Source organism: Siniperca chuatsi, linkage group LG22, assembly GCF_020085105.1.
Source record: "Siniperca chuatsi isolate FFG_IHB_CAS linkage group LG22, ASM2008510v1, whole genome shotgun sequence".
Classification (NCBI taxonomy): domain Eukaryota; kingdom Metazoa; phylum Chordata; class Actinopteri; order Centrarchiformes; family Sinipercidae; genus Siniperca; species Siniperca chuatsi.
The window spans coordinates 8,204,709-8,221,436 of NC_058063.1; the positions used below are offsets into that span (position 1 = coordinate 8,204,709).

Below are 16,728 nucleotides of genomic sequence, written 5' to 3' on the forward strand. Positions count from 1 at the left end.
ACACACCTGACTGCTTCCTGCTTTTGTCTGCAAAGTTAGAAAGTTATGAAAAGGTTAAGGGAGCAGCCACATTAACAAGAAAAGTTACAAAGACAAAGAAGTGGAAGGAGACAAGGAGGACGAGATGAAAAGAGGAAGACAGGAAGAGATAATTAAACAGAAGACGGATACATATGGAGCAGTGGGAGAGGAAAGAGAGGGCAAGATGACTTAACTGGGATACACCGCCTGCTCAAGAGTACTCCACCCTCAGTCTCCAACACACACACACACACACACACATACGTACACACACAGCAATTTCCCAGTGAGGTAAATCCCCCACCATTCCCCCACTATGTGCTGTCACAGCCCTCCCACTCCTGCAACTCATGTGTGTGTGTATCACCACTTTTCTCTGACATTCCTGTGCAGAGCGGAGAGGTGGTGAGCTCGGCTGCAGAGAGACAGAACTACAAATACCAACTCAGAACTTCAATAAGAAAGGCTGGGATTTTCTCAGAAGAAGAGAAAAATTGTCCCTTTTCCCTTTAGGTTGCAACTCGTTTCTCCATCCATCACGTCTCCCTGTGAGCTTTTCTAAATAGGGAATTCTAATATTGGGAAATCTGCCTGCAAGTCAGCCTGGAAGTCTTACATTTTTAACAAGGGATTTCTAGAAAAGCATCCTCTTGTATTTCCAGTGAGTGTTTTCTCCTGTTCTTCTCCTCTCCATCTCCCTCCCTGGAGGCGGATTCCAAACTTCAGACTGCCGTACTCCAGAGTTTACTTTTGGAGAGGCAAAAAAAGGGCATTGTGTTGCAACACCATACAAAGAGGTGAGTTATTCAAAGAAAATAATTGCATTTATAATTACTGATGACATGTAGCTCTTGTTCCTGTAGAGGTTGAATGCACTTTTTATAAACTGTTTTAGACAAAAGCATCTGTTAAATGTAATGCAAAACTTCCAGCTTCAAAACTATAAACTTGCATGTTTGTACTATTTTGCATGAATGGTTCTGTTATTAACTGTCAAAGACAAAGCTGCATGATAATGAGCACAATTAAAGTCTGTCTTGCCAGTATTGTTTACAGAATTTGTCCAGTTACTTCGAAGCAAGAGCTCTATTGTTAATGGTGCATAAAAGTGGAGTGTGTTGCACAATTGGTCCCTAATGTGACGTCTCAGGGGAGTTAGAGTTGCTTTTTCTGCTGATCCCCTGCTAGATCTCAGCAGTGCGTCTGAGAACGAGAAGAAAGGAATGGAGGGGCGGGGGGGTTAAATCGTGCAGATTGAGCTTAAAGAGATGATGGGATGAGAGATAAAAAGCAGAAAGAAGGAAAGAAAAAAGTATGTGCAAGAGGGATGAAGCAGTGGAAATATGTGGAGTTTCATCCCCTCTCTGGTTTTATCGTCAAATAGCAAGGAAAGAACGCCAATGATGCACAAGGAGGAGTGTGTAGGAGTTAGTGGCATCTAGCGGTGAAATTGCAGTTTGTAACCATTTGAATACCGCTCGCATCACCCTCCCCTTCCAAGCGTGTAGGAGAAACTACGGTGGTCGCAAAACTCTAAGGTAACGAAAACACAACGATTTTCAGGAGATTATACACTAATTAAAACATAAATATTATATTCCATTTCTGCCAATAGCTCCTCCTAAATGTTACACACTGGACCTTTAATTTCAAATGTTCCAGGCACATGCTTGAAGAAATGCACACAGATGTTGCATGAATGTACGCAAAGAAAGGATGTCAAACTAACTTATGGTCTCTTTATCTCTCCTGCTTTCTCAGTCACACCCATGCAAGCACGCATACACACACAGAAAGAGATTTAAACAAACACAGCTTTGTTTCATTGCACTCATCTGTTTAGTTTGCTCAAATGATTCCCAGTGCTGCAATTCAATACACACACACGCAAAGTAGATGCATTTGCAGGAGGACATACAGTCAACATAGAGACTGATTAGGATTACGTGAATATTACACACACTCAGATATACAGTTGAAACAGTAGATTCACGCCATGTCTTTCTCTCATGTTTCATGCACGCTCATCTTCCCAGTCTCTCCCATAGTTCATTTTTCTGTCACATCTGTGCTTGTGATCACAAAATGTGCCAGTTGTAAATGTGAATGAGTCTTTCGAATAAGTGCACAACATTCGTCAAGTTACTTTTAACCGTTTCTCTCAATTGTCCACATGTTTTTTTGTTTGTTTAACCCAGACAAAAAGTTGGCTCACATCATAGTCATATAGCATTTGCATGCATGGCATCTGGCAGACATTCTGATTTATAAACCTACAAACCTACAAGCCATTGTTATAGTAGCTGGGAGCTCGAAGTTCAAGTGTGCTGTGACAGTTGCTGTGAAAGATGGTTGGGGTGTGTCTTCTTCACTTCCCCTCCATGGCTGATGAATATCTTTGGTCTGTCTAAAATGACTCCCTATTCATTACCTAGTGCACTATATTTATTTTACGCCATTTTATTTGAAGTCTGAATTCTCAGTGTAAAATATGCGTCACACCCGTTACTGATGATTATTGTCTAAGATTTATATTTTCTGCTCACTACTGAGTAAATTACTGATTATTCTTATTATTTATTAAGTAGGAAATAGTGAATGGGTGAACAAGGGAGTGATTTTGGACACAGCACTGGTCACAACTGCCTATCTCTAACCACTGAGGTATAACTTTCTCCATTTTATTGTGCTTGTATATGTGCCGTATAAGATGATTGGCATTGGCATCCATTTGCCCACCCATTAGAATTCATTATTTAAAGCTGCACTAATTCACATTTTCATGAACAGAAAATGATCACCGGACTCTGCAGCTCTATGGAGCATTTTAGCGTTGTTTTGATTTATGGCACACAACTTTACTGTTTTGGTTCACTCTCATCAACCCAGTTTCTTTTTAGCTCAAAGGCTCAGATAAAATCACTACCTGCCCAGCCCCAAACAGCAGACAAAGTTAGCAATTAGCTGATGAACATAGTGGAGCATTTAGCAAATAAAGAACCAGACATTTCCCTCAGGAGTTGGAGGAGACCAAAACAGAGCTAAAAGGGGAGTGAATATTGGACTTGTATTCATCAACACGACACCAAATGAATGCTAATGTTGCTTCATATCTCCTGGATGTTTAAATAGATAATTGTTTGCTAACACATTTGCTAACTTTATAAGGTGATAATATGTCAATGTTGTGTTTAGGGCTTGTTGCGTTGCCTCCAAGTGGCCAAAAATGAATTTATGCAGGTTGAAGTTCACCCTTAAGAACAAATTACTTAGAAATATCAAAACTATTTTATTTTATTATTTAAGCCTCTAATTCTACATAACTCACCATTGATTATGTGTCTATTGTATTGCCAGGTCCAATTCTATCCTTCCATTTGAATTACAACACTTCATCACAAATAAACTCTTCAATACCACACTGATGATAAAGTGGGAGCCATAAAGCCGTGTTTTCCTCATTAATTATTCTATGTGCATCATTGTTGTTGTTGGTGTGTTTCTCTGCAGACCCTGGCTCCTGTAAAGATGGCTGACGTGGTGCAGCCAGACCCCAACAGCCTGCAGATACTTGGTGAGACACACATACAGTTCATACACATGCTTCATTACTATGGAAACCTGGTCAAAATGACTCACTTCTGTCTCTTTATCTTTTGGAGCATGAACAAGCTGATCTTTCCATGCCCCTCTCCCAGTTGGGAATATTACTCATATCATTTTCCAGAGAAATTCCAGTCATTCCAGTTCATCACAAATATTCAGTGTCACATCCAGAGAGCTTCAGGTCAAGTGTGTTTACACCCTAACATAAGGTGTTTTCTGCATGTGTGCATGCATGTTAGTATTGTATAGCAATTGAAGACAATTGATGCTGCATATCGCTTCAAACACACAGATTTTTTGGCTATTCTGTTCATTTTACAGTACATTTGGCACTTTTCCAATGCTGAAACATGTTAATGTTGATAATGAGATTTTAAAAGTTAGCCACCAGTGTGTATCTTTACATTTCTCTTTCTCGTCTCTTCTCCATTAATTCCCAGGTGATAATTTATCAGCTCCTTCATCGCCTGCCACAGCTAGAAATGACTGCAGCATCACACCCCTCACACCCTCACCTTCACCGGTAACTACACACACACACACACACACACAAACATTCACCACAGACACTCCTACACACCCTTTCCTCTTTCTACTTATTTTCTTCATATAGAGCTCTTAAACACAACCTGTAAACCCACATCCACTTCTCACTATTATTAGTGACACTTTATAATAATGCTTACACTCACAGTTTAAAGTGAAGTGTAGATTTAAAACAAGTACCCAATAAAGACTACAATCTGTGGTAAAGAAATATATACACTTTGGCACTAACTCTCACAAGTACTAAAGGAGGAGAGGAGAAAAAAAGAGTATAGGGAAGTCCGTGAAAAACAGCTTCTGGTATCCAAGGCAACCTGATAATTCTACGCTGTTTCCACTCATAGAAACTAGTTATTAGTGAAATGTAAGAGACATTGGTTTAAATAACACCCAGGCTTCCTTTCCAGACAGAAACGATAGCCCACATTAGCTCATTCACTCTGCGATATGTATAGATGGTCACAAATTATGAGAATTTCGGCCTTTTGGTGTTGAACTGTAAACAAGACTAAGAGTCTACAGCCATGTGAGCGGCTCTGTGAGGTGTACTTAGCTAAATGCTAACATGCTCACAATGACAATGCTAACATGCTGAAGTTTAGATAAAAAACAGGACGGTGATGAAAAGGAGATGAATGAGCACAGGAGTGATCATGAGGAGTTCTTCTCTTCTTCTGAATACCAGCTACAACACACACAAATCTCCCTCTCACTTGGGCCTTCTTTCTCTCTCTCTCTCAGAGGGTGGAGGTCAGACCCAGGATGTCCTGTCCGTTCTTGGTTGTCGTGGCGATAGACTTTGGGACGACCTCTAGTGGCTACGCATTCAGCTTCACACAGGACTCAGAGGCCATACACATGATGAAGTAAGTGAGTCTGTGCTTGTTGTCTGCAATTCTATTTTATTCTATTATTTTCTACCCTTGGCATCTTTTTCTTCCAATCTATGCAGGCGCTGGGAGGGCGGCGACCCTGGAGTGGCCAATCAGAAGAGCCCGACGTGTCTGCTGCTGACTCCTGATTTGCGGTTCCACAGTTTTGGGTTTGCAGCACGGGACTTCTACCACGACCTGGACCCAGAGGAGGCCCGGCACTGGCTCTACTTTGATAAGTTCAAGATGAAGATCCACAGCACAAGTGTAAGAGTGATCAGGAAAATCAGATGAGAAAGGTGGAATAGATGGGTAGTAGTGACAGAAAGTCAATTTTACATAATACATCCAGACTAAAATGCTCATTTTACACATTAACATTAATTTATTAATCAGGAGAAGTACAACTCAGCCAGTGAAAACAGTTGTGTAATGTATTCTGTGACCCTGGAGGAGCTTTTTAAAAGTCTGAGACAATAACCCTGATGATGTCATAGTGATGTCATCAGGGTTATCACGCCTTAGACTTGTAACCGAAAACCTACTTTACAAACTGGTGATGTTGAGTTTGAGAGAGAGCTTTGTGAGTTTGAGAGCTGTTACCAGGCAAGCAGAAGAAACACTATTGCATTGCATTGTGGGAAGTGTAGGATCCAGTGTTTTTAGAGCTTGAGCCATACCTGGGAAAATAGGATAAAAAATAAGGACATATTGGCCTCTGCTGCTTCAGTTTTAACCATTCTTTTTTTTACTCTGTCTCTCGCAAGTCTCCCAACTTTATGAAAGTACAATAATAAAATTGCTGGAGTACCCCTTTAAGGCTTTAAGCATCAGAAAGATGACTTGTTCTTGCAGCATTGTTTCAGCAGTTGGGGCTATGTTTGCTGCAGGACCTCACCATGGAGACAGAGCTGGAAGCGGTCAACGGTCGGAGGGTCAGGGCCATCGAGGTGTTTTCTCACGCCCTGCACTTCTTCAGGGAACATGCTCTAAAGGTGCACTTTAAAAACCCAGTTTATGATTGCAGTGTGGTGCCCCATGGTGGACATGTTTATACACTGTTCATATGTGTGTGTTTTTATTTTTTTGATTTGCTTTGATGGAAGCTCATATCTTGAGGTCGATTTTGAGACTTTTACCAAAGAAAGTGTTTTCATTGATCCTGTTTTAGGAGGTGAAGGACCAGTCGACATCAGTGCTGGAGGGAGAAGAGATCAGATGGGTAATCACCGTCCCCGCTGTGTGGAGACAACCTGCCAAACAGTTTATGAGAGAGGCTGCATACCTGGTAGGAACACATACACTAATTTTAACAGATACATAAATCCATGCATGGAGTGATAGATATGACTGTCAGAAAGAGGTTAAAACTTAAACATAAAACTGTCAACATACTTGTTACATTAAAGTATATGCTTTTAAATCAGCCAAAACTATTCTGCAACTAAAAAAATATGTCACCTAAGCCTAGTAGGGTTTATGTCCAATACATCTCTGCATCCATTCATCCACCCATTCATCCATCCACGTATATAATGCATACATGCACTGTCCAGTGAAAGCCATGTTCCGTATCTCAATATTTTTTGGGGTTTGTTTTGTTGCTTGGCATACTTTTTATCTGTAGGTAGGATATTTAAGAAATAGATGATTTATGAAATGATTTGTGTGGTGTAGTTTTCTTTTTTTATTTCCTTTGCTATGTTTTTTTATAATCTGTCTTTATCTTACCTCTTTTTTCTCCCATGGGAATAAAAGCAGTGTTATCTTTTCTCAAAAGACCCTCTAAAAACCCACTGAATTACTAAAAATACATTTTCACTAAGCTTAAAACAAGGCTGTTTTTACTAGTTGCATGAAAAGTTGACATTTTGGAGATACATTGTTTTGACTGGACAACGACGATTGTCCAAAGTGTAGTCATCATGACGGTAGGTTGTGTGAGTGCATGTGTGTGCGTGTGTGTCAGACAGAGAGGAAGAACAACAGGGAGACGGAAAGAAAGGCAGAGTATAAAGCATGAGATAAAGGCTGTCTAATTAATTTTCCCATGGAATATCACTTGCTATGCACACACAAACACACAGAGATCATAACGGTGCACTTTTGCCTCTGTCCTCCCTGTATATCTTCCCACCAACACACACACTCCTCGGTGTACTATACGTGTCACAGTGACTTGAAGGAAGTGTGTGTATATGGACAAGAATGCAGGGGGTCCTATCACAATATACATCAATGAGAATAGACCGGCCTTTTACTTTTAATGTCATGCTTTCCTCATTCTCATTCTCTATGTTTAAGTTTCTAATTTTTACACACACACACACACACACATAAATCAGTTTGTTAACCATTGTCTCATCTGCCCTTCACTCACCCGGGTACATACATAAATACTCCAATGCATACACACTTTCATATGCACATTGACACACACACCCTGCGCTGGCTCCCAGCTTGAGGCTGTCAGGGTGTGTATGCTTCCTGCTGGTGATGATGTCATCAGAGGTGAACAATGAGGGAGGCCGGCGTACAAACACAGGAAGTGGTGTCCAGACCCCTGCCCTGCACACACACACACACACACATACTCACACACACACATCATTCCAGCCACTCAACTTTACTCCCAATACATTAAGACTAATGCTTATATACCAACTCTCCCCTCCCCTCCTAATGGCACTTAGCATAGGTATATATACACTAAAGCAGAATCTACATATAGGTCTAAAAGATTTTTTAAAACTGCTTTTTTCAATACCAGTATGGCTAACTGTCTCTGTAAGTAACTCAATACAATCAAGAGCATTGCAGGACGATAAAATTCTGCTTGCAAATGTTTCTCTCCCTCTCTGTCTCTCATTTCTCCTCCAGGCCGGTCTGGTGTCTCCTGACTGTCCCGAGCAGCTCCTCATCGCTCTGGAACCCGAAGCTGCGTCCATTTACTGCCGTAAGCTCCACCTCCACCAGGTGATTGACCTGAGCTTACAGCCAGTCACAAACGGCATGGATCTGGAAGGGTCCCGGCCCTTCGACTCCAGCTTCAGACAAGGTAGTGAAGAGACAGAGAGAGAGAGAGAATGTGTGTGTGTGTACTTTTTTCTTTGTGCGTCTTCTTGTAGACTTTGTCATTAGCATAAGCATAAAACCGCACTTTGTTCCTGGAAATGTTGTTGTTTCATTTCACTTGGGAATTGTGGTCTTTTCAAAGGATGAACTGTGTTTGTGTGTGTGTGTGTGTAAGAAAGAGGGAGCACTGAGGGTAAAGATCTGACATCAGATACTGCTTGTGGTTTTGGTGAGGTTGTATGACTTTGCAGTGTGTGTGTGTGTGTGTGTGTGTGTGTGTGTGTGTGTGGGGGTGTACACAGGTCATGTAGAGCAGGCAAACTACTTATTATATGAAAACAAAACTAGATTGTGAAATGTTCTATATCTTATATGTATTTTGTGGCAATATGGCAATGCTTTTCAATTAATTATTGAGAAGTTATTTCGGGTATCCAGGATAAATTTTCTGCACAGACAATATTAGGTAATTAGAGCATAATATGGGCATGAAACTCTTCTGGTTGAATCATCAGTGCAAAAGATGAGAAGCTAGGAACAAAGGAACAAAGAACGATTTCAGGCTGGGAAAAAGGACATTGATGCATAACTCAGCAAACTGACATGCCGTCCAAAATCCCCTGCACAGGCCCACTTATACATATGCAGTCAGTGACACACACACAACTCACACACAAAGACACACACTAAACACAGGATATTGTAATTGGAACAAGGTGCAGTGAGACTATGATCTCACCCCCTTCTGGCCTGTCATTCTCCCTCTCATTCACTCACATTAATTTTTCTTTCTTTTCCCTCTGTATTTCTAGCATTTTCTCCCTCTCTAACTTTCTTTTGCCGGGTCGTACACTTTGCAAGGACTCTGCAGACACAGACCACCACACAAACAGACAAACACTATTTACACACACACACAAACACACACACTTGGCATCACGGTCATGGTTTTTACTATCTTTAGCTTTTTTTCCACCTCATTTCGTCTCCAAAGATAGCACAGGGGGAGTCATTAATACACACACACACACACACATATATTTTCTTTTCTGCTGTTTCAAATTGTTGTAAATGGTTTCCAGACTTGCATTTTATTCATCACCCCCATACAAAGACACACACACACACACACACACACACACACACAGACAGACACACATACATTACCTTCTGTATCATTCAGGGCCTTAAAACAACTTTACTTGTACTTGCTTTCAAGGCATTGTAATCATTGTTGCTCAATAAGTCTATAATCTTTATAGTCAATCTTTCTTTTTATTTTTGTATTTTCTTATCCTGCCACAAATCTCTTGTTAAAATTGTTGTGGTGTGTAGCAGGCTACTCATGGGGTTTGAGGGGACCTAATAAAAAACACTTTTATCTAAATAATACCAACACTTCACCCGAGACTGTCTAACCTATGACTTAGGACACACACACTTTTGCATCAGGACCACCTTCCCCACAACCCTGCCAAAAAGGTTGTATTATTAAAAGCAAGACAAAAATATTTCCCTTTTTCTAACGTCCTCTTTTCTCTTCTTTGATCTGTAACAATGTCTCATCTTAAAGCCATTATGCCTCATTTCATAGGTTCACTTGCACGTATGGAGGCATATAAGTGTATCTGCTCTGTCAAACAGGCTGTCAGGTATTTAGTATTTCTGTCAGCTGTGTTTGAGTGTGCTCTGTTTTTATTGGCCTCTATCCATGCTCTTGACCTGCCAGTCAGGGGATTTACATGTCTAGAGCAAAGAGAAAATTGAAATGTGAGAGCGTTCTTCATTTCCAACAAATTGCTCCTGTCATGCAAAAACATTATGACTCTCGTTTTGGTATGTTTTTCTTGTTTTACTCAGATTGAAAGACTTTATACTATTCATTGGGTAAATGTCATGATCTCACAGTTTATGAAACTTGTTTAAACCTCACTATATGTAGTATAAATGAAAAACATTCATCTTCATTACGTTGAAAGTGAGCCAGTTTGCATTGAGTATTAGTTAAACACAAGCTGAAGTGTCTGACCCTACAGTGTGTTTATACAGAAAGACAAAAAATGTTTGAATGCAGGCAAAGCAGTGCAAGGTGGTGAAAGGTGGAGATGACTCTTGGGCTCACAGCTGGAGAGTTGATAAAAATGCTTACAAGAAGTCCTACTTCTGAAAATGTCGACAATATGACATTTAACTAACTATGATTCTCGAAACAAATACATAAATGTGGCACATTTGCAAGTAATCTAAAATGTGTCACCATCCCTCACTGGTCATAAATAAAGTCAAGAAAGATGTCAACCAAAAGTGTCCGTCATAATGTCTGGCTTTGTGTTTTATATGATCAAACCTGTTGTACTATATATACAGCTTGACTGCTTATTTTCTCAGGCAAACAATCAAACTTAGTAAAGTAAGGTAAAATTTCACCTTGCTTCCTGTCTGAACATAGTGAGAGGGAGCCATATGTAGAATATAACCATTATCTTTTGCCTCACTGTGACTTTTGGAACTGAATTTAATGACGTGCGTGTGCAACAGAGATCACATCCAAATATCAAAGGTTTAAAAACTGAAGTATGTTGTGTACCTGTGTGTATTTAGCTTTGTGTGTGTGCTTGTTGCAGCGAGGGAGCAGTTGAGGCGATCCAGACACAGCAGGACCTTTCTGGTGGAGAGTGGAACCGGAGAGCTGTGGTCAGAGCTACAGACTGGTAAGACTGTGTGTGTGTGTGTGTGTGTGTGTGTGTGTGTGTGTGTGTGTGTGTGTGTGTGTGTGTGTTTGAGAGAGACAGACAGACCCCACATGTCAGGGATATTGATGATTTTGACTTTTAATCCCAGCAGGCTGACTATGAGAAGCAGACACACCTACTTTCTAATTTCTACTAACCCTCAATTTTTGACTTCCCCTTCCTGCATATCATCACTTCCCTCTGCAGTCACTGTGTTCTTTTTCAGTTCAGCATGGTTGCTGCATTCACCCACTATCTACAATATCTACACTGTTTGCAGGGCCTATTTAAAATGGTGTATTGAAAAAAACAAATTGTGGCTTCAACCAAATTTTGCCCCTGGTTTGGTTCCTTAATATTTTGAGAAACAAGTTACCAGAATAGTCACAATTTGAAGAAAGTCATTAGAATAGGGTTGTGATGTTATAAGAATAAAATTATAATATTTTTTGAAAGGACTGAGGCTCAACCGGTTTGTACCCTGTAACTCTAAACTTTCAAACACAACTGTAACAACATTACAAACAACAAAATTCACAATCCAGAGTGAAGTCAAATTTGGCCTGGGATGATAAAATCCTACCCAGGGACAATCAAACTCACCCAGTTCTCCACCTTTACACACAGCCTTTTCTGTTTGTTGAACCATGACAACAATCTGGGGAGCCACGTACCGCTGCTGACCCTTTCTGCTCCCTTTCCTGTCCACACACACACACACACACACAGGAAGGACCCAGCCCATGGGACTCTCTGCCTCTGCGCTGTAAATAAACCAAAGGAGTAGAAACCCTATTTTATCCTCCTCCTCCTTGCATTTTCTTCTCTCATCCATCCCTACATTTATCATTTTTGTTGCTCGCACTTTTGCTCTTTCTCACTCACGCTCACACTACCTCACTCGTGTTTAGGGCGTGGTCAGCTAAACTCAGGGTAACTACGCCAAAACCAGCTCTTATCGCTGCGCATATCATAAACACACACGCAAACACACAGAGGGAGAGAGGGAAGCGCAGCAATCACAGATGCCTGGAGGTTGTTTGAGGGGCCGCTGGTTGAAGAGTTTCAGGGGAAACACACACACACACACACACACACACTGGAAATATGACATTTAGACATTCCACAAAAATGAAGACACATTATCATCCACAGTTTCCTCCTACAAATTTAAGAGAAACATCATGTTCTTGCAGTACTGTGTAAAATATTTCCTGGCCCTGAAATCAAACTGATAAGCAAGTTTTTCTTGTTTATCAAAAGTAACAGATTGTATGAACAAGCAAAATGTTTCTAGTATTAAGTAAGTAAGTATTAAAATTGTGTGTGTTTGCGCACTCTTTGTGCAGGTGACAGATATATTGTTGCAGACTGCGGAGGAGGAACAGTTGACCTGACAGTCCATCAGATTGAGCAGCCACAGGGAACACTTAAAGAGCTCTACAAGGCTTCGGGTACAAACTTTCACAATCTGCCTTTAACACAAAAATAACCAAATTTCCTACAGTTTTCAAAGCTGTATTTTTTCTTCCAGGCGGTCCGTACGGTGCCGTCGGAGTAGACCTGGCCTTCGAAGCCATGCTGTGCCAGATCTTCGGTGAGGACTTCATTCAGAGCTTCAAAGCCAAGCGGCCAGCGGCCTGGGTGGACCTCACCATCGCATTCGAGGCGAGGAAACGGACGGCGGCGCCGGGCAGGGCCAACGCCCTCAACATCTCCCTGCCTTTCTCTTTCATCGACTACTACAAGAAACACAGGGGGCAGAGTGTGGAGGCCGCCCTGAGGAGGAGCAAGTGAGTGTGGGCTGGGAGAGGTGTGAGTGTGTGTGTGTGTGTGTGTGTATGAGAGAGGGCTGAAAGGTGAGTGTGTGAGCAGTTTGATTAAACAATGGATTGATTTAGGCAACAGTAAGTAAGTAAGTTAGGTCTGTAACAGTAAAGATGCAAACTCTCTTTTCTCTGTGTGTGTGTGTGTGTGTGTGTGTGTGTGTGTGTGTGTGTGTGTGTCAGTATGAACATAGTGAAGTGGTCATCACAGGGGATGCTGCGACTGACACAGGAAGCCATGAACGAGCTCTTCCAGCCCACCATCATCAATATTGTCAAACACATTGGTGAGAAACACACAAAGACACGTGTACAGACTGCAGGATTGAACACATACACACACTGACATGCATATTAATATATGCATAACAGTATACACAGATATTATATACAGTAGGCACTCAAAACAAATTATTACCTCTTTTCTCTTCTTTCCTTTATCCCATTATTTGGTTGCATTTAGTAAAATATACACAGAGATACCTTAAAATGGAGGTGCCACAGAAATGAGAATAGAATCCTAAGCAACTCTAAAACACAAAAGGTTTATGGGTATAAGGAGATGCCAACAGACAAGTGCATCATACTTAAAGCAGCACTAATCAGTTTTTTTTTTTTACCGCTTGGGGGCAGAACTCCAAAACAACATGAACATCACCTTGTGCTTGTTGACATATTATCACCTTTTAAAGTTGACATAGCTAACATGTTAGCAAACAGTTGCTTATTTACAGATCCAACAGATGCAGAGCCAAGTCCAATGTTCACGCTCCTTTTAGCTCTGTTTTGGTCTCCACCAACTCTTGAAGATAATATCTGGCTCTTTAGCTGCTAAATGCTCCACTATGTTCTCCAGCTAGTCGCTAACTTTGTCAGCTACTTGGTGCTGGGCAGGTACAGTGGGTCTTTGCAGCTGCCTGCTGCTGCTGGAAACAAGGTTGATAAGAGCGGTGAGACTGAACCAAAACAGTAAAGTTGTGGGCCCTAAAACCAAAACAATGAGCACAAAGAGGCTAAAACACTTGGTACAGCTGAAGGGAAGTACAGAGTTGGATGATAATTGTCTATGGATTAATCACTACGAGCGACTCCTTTGACATTAGTCATTTGATCCATTGTTAATATAGAAATTTTGCTTAGTGCAGCTTTAACTTACAGAGATAGGAGTTTGATTTGACTCCAAACCTCTGATCTCACAGGATGACAAGTTGCTAAAACTGTCCATTAAGTGAGCTACTTCTGAGTCTGTGTCACTTAGATTACACATCCTAGTTTGCTTGTAAATGGGCAGTGTGAACCTCAATGGTACCAAATAAAAGGACAAAACTACAACATAGTGCACTTTTCAACTACGGCTCAGCCTTGTCAAGACAAAACTAATGCAGAAAAATGGAGAGTGCCTGGTTTAAATCAGTCACATTCCAGTGGTATGTTCAAAACCAGTGGGCATTTAACTTTGCAGGCATTTGTTGGATCACCATAAGACAAAGAGTGAGAGGCACAAATAGGTAATGAAACATCAGTCATAGCTCACTTACTGTACTTCTCCTTCAGATCCTTCTTTTCCTTATTCACTTATTTTCCTCTCTTTTTTTTCACACAAACACAAAAACAAGCACTTTGCTCATACGCTCCAATGAAGTGAAATTATTATAAAGATTTTCCTCCTTTTTCTCCCCTGACAGAGGAGCTGATGGCAAGGCCTGAGGTGTCCGGTGTGCGTTTCCTCTTCCTGGTTGGTGGTTTTGCAGAGTCGCCCATGCTGCAGAAAGCAGTCCATAAAGCACTGGGGCGGACGTGTCGCATCATCATCCCCCACGATGTTGGACTGACCATACTGAAGGGTGCCGTGCTCTTTGGGCTGGATCCCACTGTGGTGAGTGCTCAGGAATACCTGTTAGTCCCGGAGTAGCTCTTTGGTACAGCTGAAGGGAACTGCAGAGTAACGCACTCTCTCCTACAGGTCAGAGTGCGTCGATGCCCGCTGACCTATGGCGTTGGCGTCTTGAACCGGTTCGTGGAGGGACGCCACCCTCGTGACAAACTCCTCATCAAGGAAGGTCGCGAGTGGTGCACCGACATCCTCGACCGCTTCGTCTCTGTCGACCAGTCGGTGGCTCTGGGCGAAGTCGTGAGACGGAGCTACACACCTGCTCGCCTGGGCCAGCGGAAGATCATCATCAACATCTACTGCAGCACGACGGACGACGTCACGTACATCTCCGACCCTGGAGTCAGGAAGTGCGGGACGATAACTTTAGACCTTCCAGAACCATTACCACTACCGGGAGCAGTGGGAGGAGCAGGAGGAGGAGGCCCAGAGAGAAGAGAGATCAGGGCGACCATGCAGTTTGGAGACACAGAGATCAAAGTCACAGCCGTTGACATCATGTCTAACCGCTCTGTCCGGGCTTCCATAGACTTCCTGTCTAACTGAGGAGGAGCAGGAAGTGGAGACGAGGACTGGAAAACACAGAAATAACTGATTCTAGGGATGATAATTTTAGAAAAAGCGGTACTTTGGGATTGGGCGACATGTTTCTTTGGAAAGAACAGGAACTTTCAGACATTTAGGCTTTACATTTACTCATTAGAGTAGAAAAATAATCGCGGGAGGAACATTTTTTAAAACTCTACAGCCTTCACAAATTCATACTCCTCAACTGAAGGGTAGGGTGCCCTCTCTGTACAGAAAAGAAGAAATGAATTTGTCTGCCTTCTGGCTTCAGCGGAGAGTTTGTCATGTCACACCATGTAATGCTGTCACAGGCATTTCCTGCCCAGAAAATATTCAGAGGAACACTTGTGTGAACTCTGTGAAAGCTAATGCAAGCTGGTGGCCGAGTACACGTCCCTGCTGCAACGAACAGATACCTTCTAATAATTCAACCTGTCCGAGGGGTATTTCAACTTCTGTAGACAATTTGATTGTTACCTAGAAAGACTCTACATAAGACATTATACTACTAGTAAAACTCACTCATCATAATTGTTAAATATGAAGACTGTTGCCTTTTCCCTCATGTAATGACTTACACAGGGATATCTCACAAGTTCTGGTCTGATACCTCATTTAAATCATATTTCACTATCCATACATGAGATATTGATACAACTACCTGGACTGCAGCTTGTTTTTCTAATGTGACTATGATTGTGCGTTACCTAGTGGTGAAAAGACTGAACTACAAGCTGAAAATCCTCTTGGAAGATGAAAGCTCCTTGGATGCATTAAAACACACTTAAGGGTCCTTCACTAGGAAGGACTGTGGCATTGTTGCTTCTTATAAAGTACATCACCATTCACATTCAGGTGTATGTGTATGTGACTTTTTTTTCTCCTTTGAAAATCAGGATAACAAGTTATTTTTCCAGATAATTTTTCACGCGTATACAAAAATGGGAAATTCAAACCAACCTGATGCAGCGGGAGCCTGTTGATTTGGTGAGAAACCTAGCTTTCACGTTTGACATGAAAACCTTAACTCACGGTTCACTTGCTAGCCTTTCCAGGTGCTCTCTCTCTCTCTCTCAGCAGAAAACAGTTTGCTCAGTTGTTATGGAGATGACTGAGTTGTCTTCACTAGACGTTACCACATGTTAAAACTTGACTGAAGTTCCATACAACTGAGCTATCGTCGTAGCAACTGAGTAAACTCCATCAACTGAGCTCTGGAAAAGCTAACAAGTTGACTCAAGCTTCAATGTGTCACCCAACTGTAGTAAATCCAGCAAATAGTCCATCTATTGAAAATTTGTTTTTAAATATACATAAAGTACCACACACGCAACCCCAAAAAAAAAAAAGAGGCTTTAACTTTCCCACCTGAAGATGTCACACTGTCACACCCTCTTTATGTGTTTGCTGTAATACTGTATTCATGTTTATGTTCACATAAAAGTATTAAGAATCGCTGTATCATGTTCAACATGTTGACCCAACCTTGTTTCTTTTGAGTTCTTTTCCAGTTACTGTGCAGGTTGCAAAATTATGTAACAAAGCATCATCCTTACATTATCCTAATTTTATGATTCATGGCCATACATTTT

The 16,728-nt window shown here is 41.4% G+C and overlaps 1 protein-coding gene across 1 annotated transcript; it reads left to right on the top strand.

Annotated features, from left to right (window-relative positions):
• The first annotated feature begins 393 nt into the window (after positions 1–393).
• On the top strand, positions 394–16,465 carry hspa12b (heat shock protein 12B). The gene is made up of 14 exons (XM_044182850.1): positions 394–818; positions 3,532–3,595; positions 4,068–4,150; positions 4,915–5,039; positions 5,126–5,312; positions 5,936–6,040; positions 6,217–6,333; positions 7,926–8,103; positions 10,745–10,831; positions 12,202–12,306; positions 12,387–12,645; positions 12,862–12,965; positions 14,364–14,554; positions 14,642–16,465. Exons 2-14 carry the CDS (start codon positions 3,550–3,552, stop codon positions 15,113–15,115), a joined length of 2,061 nt encoding a protein of 686 aa, XP_044038785.1. The 5' UTR covers positions 394–818; positions 3,532–3,549; the 3' UTR covers positions 15,116–16,465.
• The last annotated feature ends 263 nt before the right edge of the window (positions 16,466–16,728 follow it).